The 23,124-nt window shown below is 52.8% G+C and overlaps 1 protein-coding gene across 3 annotated transcripts in view; it reads left to right on the top strand.

The window, feature by feature from the left end:
- The window catches only part of FBLN7 (fibulin 7), a 47,984-nt gene extending 28,353 nt beyond the window's left edge, over window positions 1-19,631 (top strand). For 2 of the 3 annotated variants that reach the window (XM_008254064.4, XM_051842678.2), the window contains 5 exons: window positions 7,219-7,344; window positions 10,955-11,095; window positions 11,601-11,738; window positions 13,678-13,816; window positions 15,278-19,631. In XM_008254064.4, the coding sequence (XP_008252286.1) occupies window positions 7,219-7,344; window positions 10,955-11,095; window positions 11,601-11,738; window positions 13,678-13,816; window positions 15,278-15,650 (917 nt within the window). In that variant the 3' untranslated portion in view covers window positions 15,651-19,631. Of the gene's footprint in view, window positions 1-5,159; window positions 5,446-7,218; window positions 7,345-10,954; window positions 11,096-11,600; window positions 11,739-13,677; window positions 13,817-15,277 lie in introns of those variants that run through there. The other variant, XM_051842677.2, reaches the window with a different exon arrangement.
- The last annotated feature ends 3,493 nt before the right edge of the window (window positions 19,632-23,124 follow it).

The following is a 23,124-nucleotide window of genomic DNA, read 5'->3' on the forward strand; positions in this document are numbered from 1 at the left end:
CCGGGCCACCATAAACAATGCTGGCGGAGCATCTTATCTCCCTGCTTTGTTTTTGGGCAGTGAATCTGGATTGGAGTTGGGGGCTTGTTGGCACACACTCAATTCCTTTAAACCAGCAGTGGGGAATGTTTGACTTATAAGGCCCGCAAAATTGTGTGGTCTGGCCCTGCCAACCAGGGCAACTGCAGGTGCAACGCAAAATTCAGTAAATCCATAGCAGGCTAATTTTTTTAAATATTTATTTATTTGTTTGTTTGAAAGACAGTGTTACAGAGAGAGAGAGAGAGGGAGAGACAGAGAGATCTTCCATCTGCTGGTTCACTCCCCAAATAGCCACATTGGCCAGAGCTGTGCCAGGCCAAAGCTAGGAGCCAGGAGCCTCCTCCAAATCTCCCACGTGGGTCCAGGAGCCCAAGTACTTGGGCCATTCTCTGCTGCTTTCCCAGGTGCATTAGCAGGGAGCTGGGTCAGAAGTGGAGCAGCCAGGACTCAAACGGATGCCCATATGGGATGCCAGCATTGCAGGCGGTGGCTTTACCTGCTATGCCCCAGCGCCAGTCCCAGCAAGCTAATTTTTAAGTTGATCATTTTGAATGGCCTGCAAATGATGTTAAAAATATCCAAATGGCCCTTGGCGGAAAAAAGGTTCCCCACCCCTGCTAAATTACCACTGCCATGTTGCCTTTCGGAAGGGCTGTGCCAGGCCACGTTGCCCCAATGGTGCTACAGGCAGAAACACATTTTACCCATGTGCTGTTTTTCTTTCTTGCTCAGCATTGACAGTGAGCTTCCTGTGGTTGAGGGGAAAAGATGAATTTGTCAGAGAAGACAGCTGAAAGAATATTTTTTTTTGACAGGCAGAGTGGACAGTGAGAGAGAGAGACAGAGAGAAAGGTCTTCCTTTGCCGTTGGTTCACCCTCCAATGGCCACTGCGGCCGGTGCACCGTGCTGATCCGAAGGCAGGAGCTAGGTGCTTATCCTGGTCTCCCATGGGGTGCAGAGCCCAAGCACTTGGGCCATCCTCCACTGCACTCCCTGGCCACAGCAGAGAGCTGGCCTGGAAGGGGGGCAACCAGGACAGAATCTGGCGCCCCGACCGGGACTAGAACCCGGAGTGCTGGAGCCGCAAGGCGGAGGATTAGCCTAGTGAGCCACGGCGCCGGCCAAGAATATGTTTTTAGGCAGAGAGACACAAAGCATTGGAGAACCCAGGAACCCAGCATAGAAGTAGTTGCTTGACCAAGGTAGGGATGCTCACAGCACAGCACCTGCACAGCCCAGCCCCACCTTGGCGGCTTGCTGATGCCGCCCTAAGGATCCTGTGTGTGCCTGCCAGCCCCCTTGTTGTCCTTGGGCCGGGCCTTGCCGCTCCATGTTGCCCATGCATTAGCACCTCCCTCACGGCAGCAGGACCCCCTCCATGAGAAAGAGGACCCCGCTGAAGCTCGACTTGAGTGCTGTGCTTCTCAAACTCCCAGGTGCTCCGCACTCCCCAGAAAGCTTGTAAAGGGTAGACCCCGGGCCTGCAAAACGCCTGGGTCTTCGTAGACAAGACTTAGGAAAGCTGCATCTCATATATTCCTTAGGCATTACTGAGGTTAACTACCTTTTGAGAAACGCCCCGTTGTTTGTTCTTGCTGTGGCTGGAAGCAGAAAAGATGTGGAGAGTCTTGAAGCACCAATCACTCGGGGTTTCTACTAACTGGAATGGCTACAGCTGCAGGCCCACAGTAGCCCGAGTGCGTACCCCATGTGTGTACCCCATGTGTGTTTGCTGCTGGGCTCTGCCCCACTGAGCACAGCTTCTTTTCCTGGGTTGTGGAGGTCAGAATTTCCCTGGAAGACCGCTGTGTGGCATGGGTGGTCCCACCTGCCAAGCTAGGACAGCAAATCTGCTGCCCTTCCCTAGGCCCCCGTGTAGCCCTGCCTGTGACTCTTGCCCTTGAACTTGCCAGCTCATTCCAGATTCGCCTTGTGTTCCTTGCCTTCTCCCACCCCAGCATCCTCCCCGGACCTTGGTCCTTCTTCCCTGGCCTCCGCACCAGAGGATCCATCTGGTACAGCCCACGTGGGGCCTCTACCAAGGCTGTATTTACTGTCTAAAATTTGGGAAGGCTTGGCTCAGGGTAGAAGATGGTGGCCAGTCCACGCTGAGATCACAGATGGATATTTTTCATTTCATGGGAGCTGTTGATGGCGACCCAGTAAAAACACTTGTACAACACAACCAGCTGCTGGATCTGGCGTCTCCCAAGTTAGTAGACTGAACCCGTGTTGACACTTCTGTTCTCAGCAGGAATTTATTTGATTAATGGGTGTTGTCTGCAATAAGAACCTCAAGACAGTGCCAGCCAAACTTGTCAAGAGGGAGCAATGGTGCTTATGCCTTCTGTTCGATGGCCAGTGGTGACAGTATTACTGATGTGGATGGGACAGCAGTCCAGGGTACAACCCCAGAACCTCAGAGTACATTGGCTTTATTTTTGAGATCACCAGTCTTGTAGTCACTGTGCGTTGTAACCACAAGGGAGAAATAATCTTTTAATTACAGGGGATTTATTACAAGACCCAAAATGTCAGTGTCAGTGAAAAATCTGCCAGCACTTTCATAACTGTCCCTCACGTCCTCCTCCTCCTCAGTCAGCTGCTTGGACAGAGGGCGATGAACTCAACTTGGCGTAGAAGCAAATTACACGCAATTATGCCATTAAGAAACACAGTGGTAGGAGGTAGGCTCCAGACTTCAGAATGGAAAGCAGCCTTTTGGCTTCCTGGGTTATTATCCTTCCCCTCTCCCCTGAAGGGCATGTTTTCAGGATGTGAAGCTTTCCAAACTGGGGAGACCGTAGCCAAAGGCCTTCTCCTTCGCCAGCAGAGGAAACCAAGGAAAAAGCTTGAGAACCACGGGTGCCTTGGTCACTGCCATGCTGGGGAGGCAGATTTTTTGTTGGCCGTCCCATCCTTTTAAATCTTCTTTCATCCGTTCAACCATCTTTCACTGTGCACCAGCCATCCACAAAACACTGCAGCAAACGCTGGCGATTCAACATCAAGTCTAACAGATGCTGCCCCAGCCACGTGGGGCTCACTCTCCGAGTGGAAGACGGCAGATCCAGCAGCCACACACAAAGGTGATGGGGTGGCATTCATGGTGAATGCTACAAAAAGATCCAACAAGCAACTGAGATGTGTAGATATTAACATAAGCAATTCTCCACACCTCTTCTTTCTAAACATAACTTTGCATCTTATAAAACATTTCCCATTAAGGGCTACTCTACACTTTAAAACAATTTTATTTGTTTGTTTAATTTGAAAAGCAGAGTTATAGAGAGAGGAGGAGAGACAGGGAGAGAAAGGGAGCTCTTTCATCCAATTTCACAGGCAGCAGCCTAACCCTCTGTGCCACAATGCTGGCCTTATTCTGTGCTTTATTGAATGATCTCTCCACTGTTTTCAGGTTTTTGTAATCACAAATAATATCAAGATATGCATCTTGAAATATTTTCTTATTGTAGAAAATTTTAAACTCACACACACACACACACAAAAACTACCACTTGGGACACCAGCATCCCATAGTGAAGTGCTGGTTTGAGTCCCAGTCTCTGTTTCCAGTTCATCTGGGGGGTGGGGGGCAGCATATGATGGCCAAAGCCAGGAACCAAGAACCTCATCCGGCCTCCCATGTGGGAGGCAGGGGCCCAAGGACTTAGGCCATTGTCCACTGCTTTTTTTTCCAGCAAGGAGCTGGATCAGAAGTGGAGCAGCTGGGACTCGAACCAGCACCAGTATAGGATGCCGGCACTGTAGTCATTGGCTTTACCTGCTGTGCCACAGCGTTGGCCCCAAGGGGCTCGTCTCTTCCACAATTTTGTTGCTGGAGGAGTCTGACCCTGGGAGCCTCCACACTGTCCAGCTCAAAGCCCAAGAGTGCAGAGACTCATGGAAGGATGGTACACACCGGGCACCACAAGGAACACACGTGCCGAGGGAGCTGCAGGCGTCCACATGAGAAGGCCGAAGGAGCCCAGCTGAGGGAGTGGGAGGCCTGCTTTTTAGTACAATGATAAAAAAACAGAAGTGGGAATTGCATGTTTTATTATTTTTTAAAGTTTATCTGCTTAAAAGGCAGAGAGAGACAGAGAATCAAAGATCTCGTTCACTGGTTCTTTTGCCAAATACCAGGGAGCCAGGAGCTCCATCCAGGTCTCCCATGTGGGTGGCAGGGATCCAACTACTTGAGCCATCACCTGCTGCCTCCCAAGGTGTGCATGAACAGGAAGGTGGAATTGGGAACTGGGCCAGGCCTTGAACCCAGGCACTCTGATAGGTCACACAGGCATCCCAAGTGACGTGAGCCGCGGAGCCAGATGCCCACCCCAGGAGTAGGCATTTTAGACTCAGAGGTCAGCAAAGCCAGGAAAACTAATTGTATTTAAACATGAGGATTAGAAAAGGACTCTTGTCAACTCTCATACAAACTGGGAAAGAGGATAAAATCCTTACAGCCAATAAAGAAACGCCAGAAAGACGTACCCATAAAGCAGGTGAAAACTGTAACTTAGAATTCAAAACAAGCTGTAGGAAATGCTTTAAAGCCTAAAACTTTGAAAGAACCACATAAATCAAAACGAGAAAACCTCAGAAACGAGGCGACTGGAGGAGTGGAACGTTTGGAATGAGATAGCAGCACCAGGAAAGAATTAGAAAGAAAAGAACGAACATCAGATCACGCATAGACCGGAGTGAGCTTGGCTTCATGGAAGCAGCAAGTGTTTGCAAACAACAGACTGAAACAGGAGTGTGGCCTTGACTTTGACCTGCCAGCCACTCCCACAACGTCTGCCCGTGCTCACTCTACAGCTGTTGAGTCATGCACTTACCCAGACACCCATGACTGTGACAACAACTCGATGCCAATCAGAGCACAGATGGGGCGCCAGACTGGGCCTCGGGCATTGCATGCTGCCGACTATCTGTGAAGATAAGAAAGCGAAGCAAGCTTGTGCGAGGCCTGTCTAGAAAGCAGGCTCCTGGGCAGAGCCGGAGAGGGGGGCAGAACCCCTGTGCCTGGGCACCTGTGCATCCCTCTGTCAAGCCAATGACCCCTTCAAGCCCCACCCACAGGGTCAGGTGCCTTCCTCCATTCGAGGCCTCCAATGGAGGGACAATGGCGCTGGGCCCCCTGGGTGTTCACACTTTTTGGCTCTCTGCCACAGCGTCACAGTCACAGCCCAGGGATCTGCTCATCTTCACGGTGTGCGGTAAGCAGCCTCATGCGCTGGACAATGGTAGATCCGGGGTTCCAAGTTCCGGGGCATCTGCGCACAGGGTCACCGCAGCTTCTTTCCTGGAAAGCGGTCATCTGCAAACAGAGCAGCTGGGAGGGAGTGCACCCAGGCTGCGCTGCCCGAGAGAGCGCGATGGCTCCTTGCCCAGGGGTAAGCAGTGCTTGGACGGCCCGGGGCCTCCGTGCTGGGTAGAAATCATGTAACAGTCTACGCGGCATCCCCATCACGAGGCGGCCTCAAGGAAGCCAAATCCCCTGCAATCCACCCACACGAGGCTGTGCTTCTCATTAGGAGCAAACACCTGCTTCTTCCTCTCGGTAGACACAGCAGGAAAGAGCCTTCCTCTGCCAGCAAGTAGATGTGTGCCATTTTCTCTCCTGAGATGCTGTGGTCCAGTCAGTGAACTACAAACCTCCCTCTGGGGGAAGCAACTCGTGGTTGTGCATAAACTGGGCTTACGGAATTCCTAACAAGCACAGGTGCTCTGGGGGTTTAAAAAAAATCATCTCTTTGGGGGTTTGTGCTGTGGTGCAGCAGGTAAAGCCACCACTTGCAGTGCTGCCTTCCCATATGAGCGCCGGTTCAAGTCCTGACTGCTCCACTTCCGATCCAGCTCTCTGCTATGGCCTGGGAAAGCAGTAGAAGATGGCCCAAGTCCTTGGGCCCCTGCACCCACGTGGGAGACCTGGAAGAAGCTCCTGGCTCCTGGCTTCGGATAGGCCCGGCTCTAGCCCTTGCAGCCATTGGAGAGTGAACCAGTGGATGGAAGACCTCCCTCTGTCTCTCCTTACCCCCCTGTAACTCTGCCTCTCAAATAAATAAATAAATTTTTTTTTTTGACAGGCAGAGTGGACAGTGAGAGAGAGAGACAGAGAGAAAGGTCTTCCTTTTGCCATTGGTTCACCCTCCAATGGCCGCTGTGGCCGGCGTACCACGCTGATCCGAAGGCAGGAGCCAGGTGCTTCTCCTGGTCTCCCATGGGGTGCAGGGCCCAAGCACCTGGGCCATCCTCCACTGCACTCCCTGGCCACAGCAGAGAGCTGGCCTGGAAGAGGGGCAACCGGGACAGAATCCGGCGCCCCGACCGGGACTAGAACCCGGTGTGCCGGCTCCGCAAGGCGGAGGATTAGCCTAGTGAGCCGCGGCGCCGGCCAATAAATAAATATTTTAAAAATCATTTATTTCTAATTATAAAACACATAAATGTTTATTGTGGGAAAAATGGAGGAATACAACGAAGTCTAAGTGGGCAATGAAAAATCACTGTAAAGCTACTACTCAGAGAAAAATCTACTGGACTTGGAGAGTGCGTCCCTCCCCCTCCCTCCCTCCCTCCCTCCCTCTCTCTCCCCGTGGATTTCCCACAGAATGGCTGTGGGTATGAGGACGGTCTGTGTTTACAAACGCTCAGGAAATGTCAACAGACTCCTACCTCGCAGAGCAAAGGAGGGCCCCCAGGTGGGAATTCGGAGAATTAATATGCCCATCCCTGATATTCCAAAAGACGATCCTCTCCTCCCTTTCCGTCCCCCACGGGTGTCAGTCCTGTGTACAAGGCGCTCTACCCAGGCACTGGCTGAGGGAGCTGCGGTTGGTGGACAAGGGGCCTGAGTGAGGGGCGGCGCCCAGCAGCTGCCACCTCTGTTTGGCTCCAGCTGTGCGCACTGCTCCCTGCAGGTTGGAAAGTGATACTTGGTGGGCGTGGCTGGGTGGGCAGAGGGGGCCGGGGTGTAAGGCTTGCCGAGGTGTAGGGGGCTGTGTCTCAGCCCCAGGGGTCCCCGCTCAGCTCTTTCTGGTACAGAGGATGGCAGGGGCAGGGCAGGCAGGTAGAAAGCTAGAGGCTGCCTATAAAGTTAACCCGTTGTGTTCTGTTTTAGAACTAGCACACACATACTTGTATTTGGAAATGGTTTGTTTTCCTAGATGTCAGTGACTGCGCCAGCCAGCCCTGCCAAAACGGTGGAACGTGTGTAGAAGGAGCCAACCAGTACAGATGCGTTTGTCCTCCGGGAAGGACGGGGAGCCGGTGTCAGCACCAGACCCAGACCGGTACGTCTGTCGCCTCCATGGGGCTGGATGGCAACGCTCTGCTGCAGGCCGTGGGCCGGCAAGTGCACACGCTGCCCCACTGGAAGATGAGGGCTTTCCCCTCCATCTCATCCATCCTGCTGGTTCCTTCAGGTGGTCACTCGGGTGGAGCTGGGCTCGTTGGTGTAGGCGGAGTTTTGATCATTCTTACCGAAGAAAACACAGTGGGAGGACCGATTCCCAATCCACTAACTCTCCAGACAGGGAATTTAGTTGGAGAACCATCATGTCTCCATCTTCACTTAATTGACATTTCTTTTGACAGAGCACTTTTCATTTAAAAAAAAATCATTTGAAAAGCAAAGTTACAGAAAGAAAGAAAGAAAGAAAGAAAGAAAGAAAGAAAGAAAGAAAGAAAGAAAGAAAGAAAGAAAGAAAGAAAGAGAGAGAGATCCTCCATCCGCTGGTTCACTCCCCAAATGGCTATAATGGCTGGGGCTAGGCCAGACTGAAGCCAGGGGTCAGGAACTTCGTCCAGCTCTTCCATGTGGGTGCAGGGGCCCAAGCACATGGGCCATCTTCTGTCGCTTTCCCAGGTGCATTAGCGGGGAGCTGGATCAGAAGTGGAACAGCTGGAACTTGTACTGGTGCTGATATGGGATGTTGGTACTGCAGGTAGCAGCTTTACTTGCTATGCCACAGTGCTGGCCCCGACTTTTCAAATATTTCCATGGCAGGCTGCAGAATTAGCAGTGACCGTGGCCGGTGCAGCAGGGTAAGTATCCCATATGAGCTTCAGCTCGAGTCCCAGCTGCTGTACTTCCACCTGCAGTGCCAACATTCCATATGGGCACCAGTTCCAGTCCTGGCTGCTCTTCTTCCAATCCAGCTCCCTGCTAATGTGCCTGAGAAAGCAGCAGAAGATGGCCCAAGTGCTTGGGCCCATGCCACCCATGCAGGAGACCAACACGGAGTTCCAGACTCTTGGTTTCTGCCTGACTCAGTCTTGGCCATTGCAGCCGTTTGGGAAGTGAACCAGCAGATAGAAAATCTCTCTCTCTCTCCCTCTCTCTCTCTCCATCTCTCTCTCTCCCCCCTCTCTCTTTCTCGCACCCTCCCTCTCTCTGTAACTCTGCCTTTGAAATAAATCAACAAATCTTAAAAAGAAAAGCAGTAATAGGTGCAGCCCAGAGTATTTTAAGAGCTGGATAACTAGTGATGAGATTATTATTCACATCTTGACTACCAACAAATCCCCAGCCAGGTCTAAGGAGTCACACATGGCTGGGTTTGCATACAGCAAGAAAATTCAGTGCCAAGGAATCCAAGGAGGCTGGATGGGGATTCCCACACCAGGCTGCAACTAAGATTCCTTCTACAAAAACATCCAATCCAAATGATTTCTTATTCCTTTGCCAGAGAGCTTGGTGGGTTCTATCTCTGTGTGGAAGCCTGGGGTGGGGGCGGGCATTGGTGAGTAGCATTGTGTCCATAGGTGTGTGTGTGGGGGGGGGGTCTTTATCACTCCCCAAATGGCTGTAACCACCATGGCTTGGCCAGACCAAAGTCAGGAATCAGGAGCTTCTTCTGGGTCTCCCACATGGGTGGCAGGGGCCCCAGCACTTGAGCCATCTTCTGCTGCTTTCTCAGGCACATTAGCAAGGAGGTGGATTGGAAGAAGAGCAGCCAGGACTGGAACTGGTGCCCATATGGAATGTTGGCACTGCAGGTGGCGGCTTTACCTGCACAGCACCTGCCCCCATGTAACCATTTTTAAGTGCACGATTCAGTGGCATTAAGCACACACAGTTGTACAGCCATCACCACCAGCCGTCTCCGGAATTCTTTGACCTTGCATAACTGAAACTGTACCCATGAGATGCTGGCTCCGTCCCCCCTCCCCAGCCCCTGGCAGCCCCTGTTCTCCTTCCTGTCTCTGTGAACCTGGCTGCACCCAGCGCCTCACCTCAGTGAACCACCCAGCGGTTGTCCTTTTCCACTGCCCAGTCTTCTGCCTCCACCAACCAGATGAGAGCTATAAATTCTTTGGAATCTCAAAAGTAGCACTGTCTCTCTGATTAGAACAGGGATTTATGGGGCTGGCGCTGCGGCTCACTAGGCTAATCCTCCACCTTGCGGCGCCGGCACACCGGGTTCTAGTCCCGGTCGGGGCGCCGGATTCTGTCCCGGTTGCCCCTCTTCCAGGCCAGCTCTCTGCTGTGGCCTGGGAAGGCAGTGGAGGATGGCCCAAGTGCTTGGGCCCTGCACCCCATGGGAGACCAGGAGAAGCACCTGGCTCCTGCCTTCGGATCAGCGCGACGGGCAGGCTGCAGTGCGCCGGCCGCGGCGGCCATTGGAGGGTGAACCAATGGCAAAAGGAAGACCTTTCTCTCTGTCTCTCTCTCTCTCTCTCTCACTGTCCACTCTGCCTGTCAAAAAAAAAAAAAAAAAACAGGGATTTATGATCTCGGTGAAAACAAACAAAAAATTAAACACTTTAAGCCGGCGCCGTGGCTCAATAGGCTAATCCTCCACCTTGCGGCGCCGGCACACCGGGTTCTAGTCCCGGTTGGGGCGCCAGATTCTGTCCCGGTTGCCCCTCTTCCAGGCCAGCTCTCTGCAGGCCAGGGAGTGCAGTGGAGGATGGCCCAGGTGCTTGGGCCCTGCACCCCATGGGAGACCAGGAAAAGCACCTGGATCCTGGCTCCTGCCATCGGATCAGCGCAGTGCACCGGCGGCCATTGGAGGGTGATCCAACGGCAAAGGAAGACCTTTCTCTCTCTGTCTCTCTCTCTCACTGTCCACTCTGCCTGTCAAAAAAAAAAAAAAAAGATAAAAAAAATTAAACACTTTAGAAAAGGGCAAAACAAAGAAGAAACCAAGCTCCTCTTACCCCCCAAAAGAAGCAAAAAAAAAAAAAAAAAAAAAGCACACAAAAAACAAAGTTTTTAAACTCTTGAATGTTGATATTTAGGAATTGTTGAAGCTTTTTTAGGTGAAAAAGTGGACTTAGCATCCTCGCGGGTCCTCCCGACCAGTTTAGGGTCCTGTCTTCCATGCGCTGTCCGACTTGGGGTCACTGCGTGCCCTGCCCCCTGGGGTGGACCCTGGACCGATCAGCTAGGTTCACGGTGTTTTTTTTTTTTTTTTTTTTTGACAGGCAGAGTGGACAGTGAGAGAGAGAGACAGAGAGAAAGGTCTTCCTTTGCCGTTGGTTTACCCCCCAATGGCCGCTGCGGCCGGCGCGCTGCGCTGATCGATGGCAGGAGCCAGGTGCCCCTCCTGGTCTCCCATGGGGTGCAGGGCCCAAGCACTTGGGCCATCCTCCACTGCACTCCCTGGCCACAGCAGAGGGCTGGCCTGGAAGAGGGACAACCGGGACAGAATCCGGCGCCCCAACCGGGACTAGAACCCGGTGTGCCGGCGCCGCTAGGCGGAGGATTAGCCTAGTGAGCCGCCGCGCCGGCCTTAGGTTCACGGTTTAAGAATTTGTCTCTCCTTTTCCGACTCCGGATTAAGCTCCTTGGGGAGGGGCCGAGCCCCTGTCTTGGCTCTTTTCCTGGCCCCTCTCCAAGGTAGTCCCATAGCAGGTGCATCAGGGTGGGGCACTGACGGTGTCTTCCCTCTGCAGCAGCCCCCGAGGGCACCGCGGCCGGCGACTCCGCCTTCAGCCGCGCGCCGCGCTGTGCGCAGGTGGAGCGGGCACAGCACTGCAGCTGCGAGGCCGGATTCCATCTGAGCGGCGCCGCGGGCGGCGACGGCGTCTGCCAGGGTAGGCGCGGACTTCGCGGGCACGGGAGGGAGGCCGGCAGTGGCACCAGGCCCTTGCGGGTGGGCGGGGGCGTGGCCGGGGCCGGGGCCGGGGCGCTCACTGGCCTCCCTCTTGTCGGAGGGCCTCCCCGGCGCCCGGCGTGCGCAGAAAGTCCTGCCTACGTTGAGTTACAAGTCAGTGTGGACTTAGTGGTTGCTAGGATGCGGCTAATGCAGACATCACCGGCAGCCATAAGAAAGCAAGACTGTGAAAGCTGGGAGCCCAGTCCTGCCTCTGCAGCCCCTGGGGCCTGCCCTGTCAGCTCTCTTTTTGCTCCTCCCTCAAAGCCCTCCAGGCCCCAGGCTCAGTAGCAGGGGAGCACACTTCCTTTTCCGGGTACTCTGCTGGGGATAGGGCTCCATGGCTGCACCTGGCCCAGCCACTTAGCCACAGCTGCCAGAGAATGCGACATCTTGGATACTGGTTACGTGGCCCCTGTAGTTTCAGTGGGTGCTTCTGTCCCCAGATGTGAATGAGTGTGAGCTCTACGGGCAAGAGGCGCGTCCCCGGCTCTGCATGCACGCCTGTGTGAACACCCCAGGCTCCTACCGTTGCACCTGCCCCAGTGGGTACCGGATCCTGGCTGATGGGAAGAGCTGTGAGGGTAAGTGAGACGTCGGTAGCAGAGGCAGGTGACCACAGATGTGACGCACGCCCTCCTCACCAGGGCACCTGCTTCTCCTGTGACAGCCCTCCAGGACCTCACAATTGGGAGTGGGGTGATCGGGGAATCAGTGTCAGATCTCTAATAAAACACCACCAACGATAGGGCCAGAGATCAGACTACGTCGTCATCTACATAAATAGGAAAATGGGTTGCTCAACCATCCTGGCAAACAATCTCTTCTGACCTTATGCAAATAACTGTTTTCAAGGTCAAGGTCTCTTCCACCCACTCAGCAATGCCTTGACCCAGGGCTAGACCCAAAGGCAGAGCAACCAGTCACCCATGTCCTTCAATCTTGAGTACCCCACGAGGCTCCACAACCCCACACAGGCACCTGTAACTTCATCCCTCAAAGACACCGCACCTAACAGGCACGCGTGCCTTAGTGTGGTCAGTCTCCCCAGCGCCGGCCGTGTCTGAGGGTCAGCCGAGGCCACCAAGGAGGCAGAGCACCTAAGGACTGACAAGAGGTGGGGGTGCTGCTACTGTGTCTAGGCCTGCAGGGTGGGAGGAAGGGGCACCCAGGCCTGACAGATCACAGCAATGGACAGCTCGGGGCCCCCACCAGCACTGCATCCAGGCTGGGACATCCCAGCCCCCAGGCCTCTCATTTACTGGAAGCCACAGGGCCTGGGGGGCCAGGAACAGAATCCAGACTGATCAGCCTCCCAGGAACAGAGGGTGGTGTGTGTGTGTGTTGGGGGGGAGGGGTGCAAACAGAAAATAACCAGCTCAGCTTTCACTCCGTGCGGGATCCCGCTGGCCTGGTAGTGGCCCCCTGGAGGACTGGGTGGAGGCTTGTGAGAGTGACTGCAGGCCAAAGGGCTCCCTCCTCTGCAGGGGAAGCCTGCAGTGGGGGTGGCTCCTACCCAGGAGGCAGGAGAGGGTGTGTGTGAAGTGCGGGCCTCCATCCTTACCACCTGGACAAGTCTCAGAGACCCTGTGCACACTAACCGGGCTTTCTGCTTCCCCACCTCCTCTCAGGACAGATACAATGGATACGCCAGGTCTCCAAGCGGGGCCTCCTCTTGCTCATCCCGGTGCTAGGCCCTGGAGCCCCGGGGCTGCAGTGGGCTTCTGGGGGCGCACTGGATCTGCAAATGCAGGCCTGCTTCGCGCCAGGAGGGTGGACAGACCTGCAGCCTCCAGCTGCACGTCTCCCTGGTGGAGGACACAGAAGGGAGCCCAGCTGGCCCCACACAGGGGCTCTGAACTCCTGGGGGAGAGGTGGAGGAGAGAAGGCACAGGGCTCCTCCAGGGGCTGACACGGGGGTGTGAGAGGAGAGGTGGCTCCACAGTAGCATCCTGGTGGGTCTTCACTGTGGAGCTCAGAGGGGTGGGCAACCTGGGGCTAGAGTAGGAGACGGCATTCAGACAGCCACCCACTCATCCGCTCACCTGCCCACACATCCACCCACCCCACCCCCCTTCCCACTTAGAATCTCCAGCTGTGGAGATTCATGAGATAGCTCTAAAGAGAACAGAGAACTCACACAGTGTTGGATGGGGGTGTCTGCATTTGACACGGTGCGAGGCTGAGGACGAAGGCCTTCCAGAAGATTTGAGTCTTGGAGTTCCACTCTAGCGACAACCATGGAAGGGAGACTGGAGGGCACCTGGGCTGAGGACTGGTCTAAGGGAAGTGTTGGGACTGGTAATTCTTGGAGCCTGCCAGCACCCCTGTCACCTGCCCCACTCCAAGGGAAGAAGACACGACCCCCCCCCCCCCCAGGGATGAGTCCTTCCCAGTATATGTCTGCAGCATGGAGCCTGGACACCTGGGTCCTGCCTCCACAATGAGTGTTGGGAGTTTGGAAAGTTCCCGGGGTTCTGTGACGGAGGGCAAGTCACCCTCATTGTGTGTCCCGATTCTCAGATGTCGATGAGTGTGCTGGCCCGCAGTCCATGTGCCCCCAGGGGACCACGTGCATCAACACAGGTGGAGGCTTCCAGTGCGTCAGCCCCGAATGCCCCGAGGGCAGCGGCAACGTGAGCTACGTGAAGACGTCTCCATTGTGAGTAGATCCAGGGCCACCCATGGACGTGCACGTCCATCTCCCAGCCCTCTCATTGTGGCTGGGCTGGGTTCTTCCTGGGGTTTGGGGAAGATGAGAGACAGGAGCTGGGAGTCCGGCCGCTCGGCGCGTCTGTTTCCCTTTAGCGGTTGCCTTCAATGCATTGGTTGCCTCGGTGCCCAAAGAACCCAAGTCTGCCCCATGGGAATAAAGTAGCAAGTGCTCCCCTGCCACACAGAAGAGGCGCGTTTAGCCATGCCAGGGCTGGTGGAGGGGGGAGAAGCTGGAGGTGATGTCACCTTGGGAAATGCCCCCAGCAGCCCCAGAGGCAGGTGTATGTGGCACTGGTTTGGGAGAGGACCGTGTTCTCACGTTCCCATAGCTGCTGAGTGGTAGCTCCAGCCCCACTGCAGACCCCGGGCACCCTGCATTCTCTCATCCCTCTCTTCCAGTGCCACTAGAAGGGTCAACATCTTGTTTAACGTCAGCGCTTAACAAGGACATAGACTTAGTTAAACATTGGGAGAGGGGTCTTTAAGGAGAATGACTACAACTATCACAAAGCACACGCGTTTTCTTTCCAAAAAGAGATCCCGAGAGAACCTAGCTGTTTTTAAAAATGCAGAGAACTGACTTTGCAGCCTTACTTACTTGCTTTGCTATTTGGACTAAAGCAGATTCGGAGCAGCAAGAAAGTGGCCGTTATTAGAGGGAAGACACCAGCGCCTTCCTCAAGGGGGCGCCTTCCTCAAGGAGTCGCTGAGTGCAGGCACAGGAGACCTGTCTGGCAGAGCCTCTGGGGACCCTGGATTCACAGCCAGATGTGATACTTGGCCTGTGCAATCACAGTGGTGCAGAAGCACCCAGTCTGCTAAACTGTGTTTGTCGCTTATGATTGATAAGGTAGAGAAACATCGAAAGTGTTTCCAGAAAACCCTGGTTAAAAAAGATAGGGTTTCCTACTCAGCCAGCAACGGCTGTTGCATTTGCAAAGTTCACCATGTGTGGAACTCCCCATTGCAGGGTGTGCCAGCTACTCGCTGGGATCCCATCACACGGAGAGGGGTCTCGGCACAGGCAGGAAAGGCACCTGTTTGCACACGAGCATTGCCACTATTATTCCCAGGCTGTATTCTCCTGGGAAAGCTACACATGCACTCTCTCTCTCTCTCTCTCTCTCTCTCTATTGCGTGCACACACGCACACAGACACAAAAACACATACATACATACTACATCCATATATACAGTGGTAGGTCAGGGGAGCACCTGCTCCTTGGCCGTGGCTGCCCTAGGCGTATTCACTTGCCTGCAGCTCTGGAGCTCTTGGGTGAAGGACCCATGGCTGGGAAGGGACACCCGGATGTTCTCTACAGTAGAGCGGGGGAGGGCAGGCAGGCAGAGCAACACCACTGGAGTTTCCCGCCCAGCTGACTGCCTCCTTCTTGCCTCTCTGCTCCAGCCAGTGTGAGCGAAACCCCTGCCCTATGGACAGCAGACCCTGCCGCCACATGCCCAAGACCATCTCCTTCCACTACCTCTCTCTGCCCTCCAACCTGAGGACGCCCATCACGCTCTTCCGCATGGCCACGGCCTCAGCCCCTGGCCGCCCTGGGCCCAACAGCCTGCGGTTTGGGATCGGGGGCGGGAACAGCCGCGGCCACTTCGTGATGCAGCGCTCCGACCGGCAGACTGGGGAGCTGATCCTCGTCCAGACCCTGGAGGGGCCACAGACGCTGGAGGTGGACGTTGACATGTCAGAGTATCAGGACCGCTCCTTCCAGGCCAACCACGTGTCCAAGGTCACCATCTTTGTGTCCCCCTATGACTTCTAAGGTACCCTGGGAGCACCCAGCCTGGAGATCTGGGCTGATGGCTCATCCCCAAAGACTCCGCTGTGGGTGTTGTCACAGAGCTCTGTCCCTCACACTAGCCTACTTGCCTGTTCACCCAGGATTCTAGGGCAGCACTGCCCCACGGTGTGGCATAGGAGGGCAGACCCAGTACCCAAACTGCTGCCATCATGGTTTTTGGTCCTGCGTTAAGGCCCTTCTCCCCTTAGATTATGCACTAACTTCTTCAAACCTTCCTTATTTTTCAGGGCACAGGCAGCTTTCCAAAATAGCGTGTGCGTGGCGCCACGAGTTTGAACTCTAAGGGGGAGGGAAAAGCCAATGGTGTGTCTGAGATGATTGTCAGCCCTTCTGCATTGTGACAGCCAAGCCTCGTGAGGAATCACGTGGTTCCAGCAATGCTGGGGGGTCCATCCGTGCCCCCGTACACATGCTAGGGGGTGGAGCCTCCTCCCAAGACCCATCGTGTGGTTCTTGTCTGCATCCCCTTGACATACCCGCTGGGCGTCTCATTGGAGGTCCATGAAGGGGCCTGTGACCCCCACCCAGGGAAGCCACAGGAAGGCGCAGAGTCTGCCTGAATTCCTTCCCTTTTGAGAAATCCCATCTCAAAACAAACCTACGATTATAACCATAGAACGGACACTTGTTGCTCCATCCACGCGGCCCCCTGCCCTCTCCCTGCGTGAGAGCCGGTTCCTTCCAGGAGGGGCTAGCTGGCTCTCTTCCTCTCTCGGATGGACACACTGGAATACATGAAGGAGGGAGAAGCACACAGAGGCTCCACCGATGCAAATTTGTTTTGGCCACGTGGGAGGTTGGTAAGGGGGACCTCGGGCCACAGGACACTTAGAAAATACTCACTTTGTTATTGATTCTACCACAGCTTTCCACTTCTGATGGGAGAAGCCAGGAGTGACGTCCTCCAGGTACCTGAGGAAGGCACACGCTGGCCAGGGCTGAGAGTGAGGCAGGGTAGCGGGGAGACCACTCAAGGGAAAACTTAAAAGCCAGCTGGGCCGTCAGGACATTTTCAGCGCCCAAGTCCATGTTCAGCTATGGGTGAGGTTTCCTCACCCAGATTTTGTTGTGAAACTCATTGTGTTAGCCCTGCTATAAGATCGGGCTGGAGGAAGTGTGTCATTTGTCAAGCCACTGGGCCCCAGAGGAAGGTGGTTTCTAGGAAGCTTTATCCGTGTCCTATTTTTTTTTTTTTCCACATTTAAGAGTTGCATTTGCAATAGTCTTTTTCCCATGGGCTCAGCTGCAGCCTTGTTCGGACAACAGAACAAAGGCCTGCGAACCTGCCTTTCTGGGTTGCAGCAAGAACTTACTAGAACATTATCCACAGTCTTATATCTTCAAATGGTGCTACGGTGGGTCAGCAGCCTGCACACCACCCAGCCCCTGTCCCGGGTCTGGTGGGAGAGTCCGAGGACCTGGGCGTGCTCCTGAGAGTGAGATGTCACCATGATGGGGTCTTCCTTCCTGCTGGGGCTGGGGCTGCTTCACAGGGACAAGCCTGACCCTCCCAGCAGGCAGGGGTGGTTTGGAAGTCTACAGAGCAGGTGCCCCACCTAAACTGGGGTATGGTCATGACCTTCATGCCAACCAGGCCCAATCTAAAGCAACGGTTTGCATCACTCAGCTCTGCCCTGATCAAACCAGCTTCCCATGTGTGGAGTTACACACCAAGCCCTGTCCCCCAGATGGCACCACAGTCTGAATGCCTGACTGCTTGGGATCCTCGCTTGTGGGGCGTGGCTGGGCCCTTCCCCCGATAATGTCCTCTCTACGCCCCCGCCCCCGTGGAAACCAACTTCTGCTTTGTCCTTTCATAGCTCCTACCTGTGCTGAGCCAGGCAGTTAGTGGTTAACAGATATTAATTTACACTCCTTTCCAGGTAATATGGTTCTTTGTTATGCAAGGGGGCCTTGAAAACCTTTTGTTATGTAAAATTGCAATTATGTACAAAACTGGAGAGACCAGGATAATGAATCCCACGTGTGCGTGAATCACCAGCCTCAACGCTGAGCACTCGGCCAACCGCGCTTCATCGGCTCTCGGGCCGCCTCCTGAGGATCTTGCAGGAGAGCCTGGACGTCATGTCGCTTCATCTGTAAAAATTTCAGCATGTTTCTTGCAAAGGAAAGACCCTTAAAACAGGCATAACCGCAATACCATCCCCATCTGAAAGAATTAACAGTAATTCTTTAACACCTTCAAATATCGTCACTGTTGCAATTTCTCCGAGTGGCCTCTGGGTTCTTTGGCTTGTTTGCCTGAGCTAGACGACTCGTGCCCTGTCATTTATGGACAGGTCTCTTCCGCTGCAGAATTTCTCACGGTCTCTCTTTGCTGAGTGTCTCTCTGTGGCATCTTTTTACCTGGACCTCTGTTCTAGCTCTCTCTTTTTTCTGCATCGGCAGTTGTTCCTACAGGTGTAATACAATCCAAGCTCGGTTTGTTTTGGAGAGACCGTGTTACTGGTGGTGATGGTACCTCAGCAGGAGAGCTGTGCGTGGTTACGGCAGAGGCTCGTCGCGTGCGGAGAGGCTGCACTTACTGTTCCGGTGCTATGGTTTGGATCTTGTTCACTGACTGGCTGATGTACTTTATAAAAAGAAACATCCTCTCCTCGGTTATTCGGCTGCTCTGAGATTTGGGTTACACGACGGAGGCAGAGCAAGGGCAGTTCTTGACTCTTCCCCCTTCGCTTTCCAGCTCTCCAAACGAGCTTGTTCTCTGGCATCTCCTCAGGATGTCCAGTGAGAGCTGTTTTCTTCTCTGAGTACATTATGAGATCATGGTTGATGCGCTTCAACCACTGTCTCCTCACTGTTGCTTAGATTGTCCTGTTTTTGGCCCTTGGGAGCTGCTTCCAATTGGCTGATTCTGTTTGACACAGCCCTAGTAGTCCTTGGAAGTTTCCTGATTATCTTGAGTAACAAGGTGTTTCAGGCTCACCTTGTGTATTTTCTGCGCCTGCCCTAAATCAGCCATCCCCTCCCTTCCCAGGGAACCCCCTGCCCCCTCTAGAGGGGAATGGTCCTTAGAGATCAGAGCTGGGTGCAAGGGCTACTCACTGCTCGCGGTGAGGGACTTTGCTTCTAGGCTGCAGTGGACAGAGCTAGGAAAGACAAGTATGGACTTTCAGTAGTTCTTAAATTTCCATTTTTCAAACATAAAACACCACCTGAGTTTATGCTGGTACTTTCAGTTCAACTGAGGACCACAGTGGGTTTTTTGTGTTTGTTTTGTTTGTGTATAAGTTCACTAGTCCTTTCTCTGCTCTCCTTCGTCTCATTCTAAAAGCTGTTAAAAGCCACCACAGAGATGCACTCCTTCTCACATCACAGTACACACTTTTAAAAACTCTCAGAATAACAGTGCCAGCATACTACTGAGAGCAGGGTAAAATGGTTCTCGTGCTTTCTGCCAAGGAGGGCGTACTGGGCACTTGCTGTTTGAAAGTCACTCGTACTAGATCCTCTCTCTGTGGTTATGCTCCAAACTATAATCAGGATTCTTTCACTTCATTTTGCTGAAATTTTTAGAGATGACTTTTTAATTCTAATTTTGGTTTATGATTCTGTAACTGTTTACATGGTTCCAAAGTCAAATCCAAAAACTACGATGTGTTCAGAGAAGTCCATCTTCTGACCCATCTTCCACCCTAATTCCTCCTTTTGCTGCAGATAATAACTTTTTTCCCTTTTACCCTTCCATGTTAAAAAAAAAATGTAAAGCAAATGAGAAATGGAAGCATAGTACTCCACGCTCTTGTTGACTTTGATTCTCTTTTTGCTTAACAATGCATTGGGTATCACTCCATAGAACCATATCGTATATTCTCTATTATCAAGTGCTCTGTTCTGAGAACATACCAATGTTTATTCAGCCAGTCACTCCTGACTGACTGGGTTGTTTCCAGTCCTTTACTATTAAAAATATTGCAGCAATATGCGTGTGTCTTTTTTTAATAGTTTTGCCATCATGTCTCTGGGGTCAGTTTTTCCTCCGTAAGACTTGTGGAATGTTCCATCCCCGACAGCAATGTAAGAACTCCTGTTCCTAAGTCAAAGGTGTCCTTGGTTCTTGCACTTGCCCTGTGCACCAGGTCCTCCTGTGAATGGACAGAGAAGCCGGAGTGGCACCCAACCCTCAGCTAGCCCAGCCTGTCTTGGACACTGAGTGGCAACCAGCAAACACCAGAATGGATGCAGGACAGGCCAAGTAGATGATGGACTCTCGAGTGATGAGAAGTTAGCTGGGATTTGGGATGACTTGTAAAACTCACTTCATTTTGAAAGTGCAACACCCACCCCCATGCTAGCAAGCCAAAAAGAAAATAGGCAGAAAACAAGATCCTATCTCATCTCAGAGTCACAGCGATGTTGATGGGTTTATGGGGAATCTGAGCCCAAGCCCAAGGAGAGACAGGAGGATGTCGGAGATTTGGATGAGTCACTTTTCCCCCAGCCAATGACTCAGCTTTACCCAAGCTCCCACTTCAGGGTTGAAAGATGAACTTTGATGACCTCTAGTTTGTACACAGGAAAGTCTCAGAGCGTTTATAAGCTGCATAAATATTCCTGAATGACTGCTGCACTCTAGGCACTAGTTGCTGAAGATACAATGAGTGATAAAATGGCCATGAGGCCAGCACTGTGAGGCAGTGGGTTAAGCTGCCACCTGCAGTGCCAGCATCCCATACAGGTGCTGGTTCGAGACCTGGCTGCTCCATTTCCCATCCAGCTCCCTGCTAATGCACCTTCAAAAGCAGTGGAAGATTGTCCAAGTGCTTGGGCCCCTGCACCCACGTGGGACACCCAGAAGAAGCTCCTGGCTTCTGGCTTTGGATCAGTGCAGCTCCAGCCATTGGGGCCATCTGGGGAGTGAACCAGTGGATGGAAGACCTCTCTCTCTTTCTCTCTGCCTCTCTTCTCTCTCTGTGTAACTCTGACTTTCAAATAAATAAATAAATCTTTTTTAGACATTTTCTTTTTTTTTTTTTTTATTTTTGACAGGCAGAGTGGACAGTGAGAGAGAGAGACAGAGAGAGAAAGGTCTTCCTTTTGCCGTTGGTTCACCCTCCAATGGCCGCCGCTGCAGCCGGCGCACCGCGCTGATCCGATGGCAGGAGCCAGGATCCAGGTGCTTTTCCTGGTCTCCCATGGGGTGCAGGGCCCAAGCACCTGGGCCATCCTCCACTGCACTCCCTGGCCATAGCAGAGAGCTGGCCTGGAAGAGGGGCAACCGGGACAGAATCCGGCGCCCCGACCGGGACTAGAACCCGGTGTGCCGGCGCCGCAAGGTGGAGGATTAGCCTATTGAGCCACGGCGCCGGCCCTAAATAAATCTTTTTTTTTAAAGCCATCCAGAAGGGTGAGGCAGGTAACTTGTTTTCACTGTAAACTGAGCTCAGGAGGATGGAATCGCCACCCCCTTGCTGTTCTCATGGTAAAGCTGGGAGATTCCTAAGGATCTGCACCCCAATTTCCACTAACTTCCACTAACCCATCTGACTCCTCACAATTTGGGGGTGAACCGGTGGATGGAAGACCTCTCTATCTTCTCCCTCTGTACCTTTGACTTTCAAATAAATAAATCTTAAAAAAAAAAAAAGGCCAGAGATACTGAAGTTGTAGCAGGGGAGACAGAAGACACGTGTGTAAGCAATGTGTGAAGCAAGGAGGGATGAATGTCATCAACACGAAAGCAATGACAGCTGCCAGTATACAACAAAGGTCTGCACAGCATGTATACATGTAGCTTGGATGTTGCAAAGCCTGTAACTGTGTCTGCTGACAGTTGCATCCCATTTCCTAGGTGTTGAAATGGTGACTCAGAATCTCTCTTGGGTGTCTGAATGAGATAGCCCAGGAGGACCGCATTGAGCTCATGTGCACAAGGGAAAGACATCACGTCGGCTTGTCTGCAGAGAACAGTGGTGCTGACATGGGACGAGAGCAAACAATAGATCACGAGGACTTAGAGGGAAAGAGACTAATTTTAGGCTCCAAAGGTTATTATGGCTGCATAAAACACTTCCAAACCTCAGTAGCTTAAAATAATGGATTTATTGTGGATTATCATGGGGTCTGTGGGCCAGGAGTTGAGTTCGAGTATGGGGATGGGCTCTATTTGCTCCACAGTGTCTTCTCTTCCCACAACCAGGAATGGCTGGTCTGGGCTGGCATGACTCGAAGACCGGGACTGACAACTGGAGAATCTATCCTGGACCCTCCACGCGGCTCAGCCTTCTCAGGGCCATGGTGGCTTCAGAGGAGTTGAACTTCTGCCAGGGTGGCTCAGGTTCCTAGCATGAGTGTTCCAGAGAACAAGGCAGAAGCTGCGTGGCCTTTTATGACCCAGTCTCAGGAGTCACGTTGGGTCACCTCTGCCAAAATCTGCTGGTTGCTGTAATCACGAACAGCACGGAAAAAAGGGAAGTGGAAGTGGACGTGCGCCAGTGGGTAAGCACTGGGTTGAACTGGGAGGAGAGGTTTGAAAGGGTTTCAGGGCCATGTTTTCAAACCACCGCTGCTGGATTCCTGCTTAGGGTTCCCATGCCACACAGAACCTGGCTTCCAGCCTGCGGGTTTTATCAGACAGCCCTGTGTCTTTTCTGTCCTCCTTTGTGTGAGCTCTTTTGAATGTTCCTTGCAAACAATGTCCCTGCTAAGATAGGATTTATCCTCAAGTTGGGAGGTAAGATCTTCATGTGTCATAAGGGGATACCTTGGACAATAGGAGAAACAGAGCAAAAAGAATCCCATATGCATGGTCCTGCAGGTTTGCCAAGATCAGAGTCTGGGAGAAGGGACCACTGGAAGGGTCAGGACCAGTTCACGGAGAAGTTGGTGCTTGAAATGGTTCTTATTACAGAAAACCTAATGGGAAATACAGCCCACATCCTGGCATAGCTCCTGTAACAAGGAAGGTTTCCAACAGAATCCAGTGTTGGCAAAGCTTAGGAACTGTCAGCTGACTTTCAAACAAGAGAGTTTGACTTTATGAGAATTTGGTTTGGGCTGACAGAACTTTCTGAATCTATCTTCTGATGAAAAATTTGGTCTTAGAAATCAGATTCCTTATCCCCAGGAAAACCTTTAAATATACTCTTTAGGGGAAGTGGACTCTATCATATACGTTGCTTGCTTATGCCAGGACTCAAAAACCTACATGGTGACACTTGGACAATAGTCTGCCTTCTTTCTATTTTTTTCTTCCTTCCTTCCTTCCAGATTTATTTTATTTATTTGAAAGGCAAAATGACAGGGAGAGAGGGTGAAACAAAGAAAGAGATCTTCCATCTCCTGGTTCACTCCCTAAATGGCTGAAACAGCCGGGGCTGGGCCAGCCTGAAGCCAGGAGCCTGAAATTCTACCTGGGTCCCCCACATAGGTGGCAGGGGCCCAGAGACTTGGGCCATCTTCTGCTGCCTCACAG

Source organism: Oryctolagus cuniculus, chromosome 2 (genome assembly GCF_964237555.1).
Source record: "Oryctolagus cuniculus chromosome 2, mOryCun1.1, whole genome shotgun sequence".
Lineage (NCBI taxonomy): Eukaryota > Metazoa > Chordata > Mammalia > Lagomorpha > Leporidae > Oryctolagus > Oryctolagus cuniculus.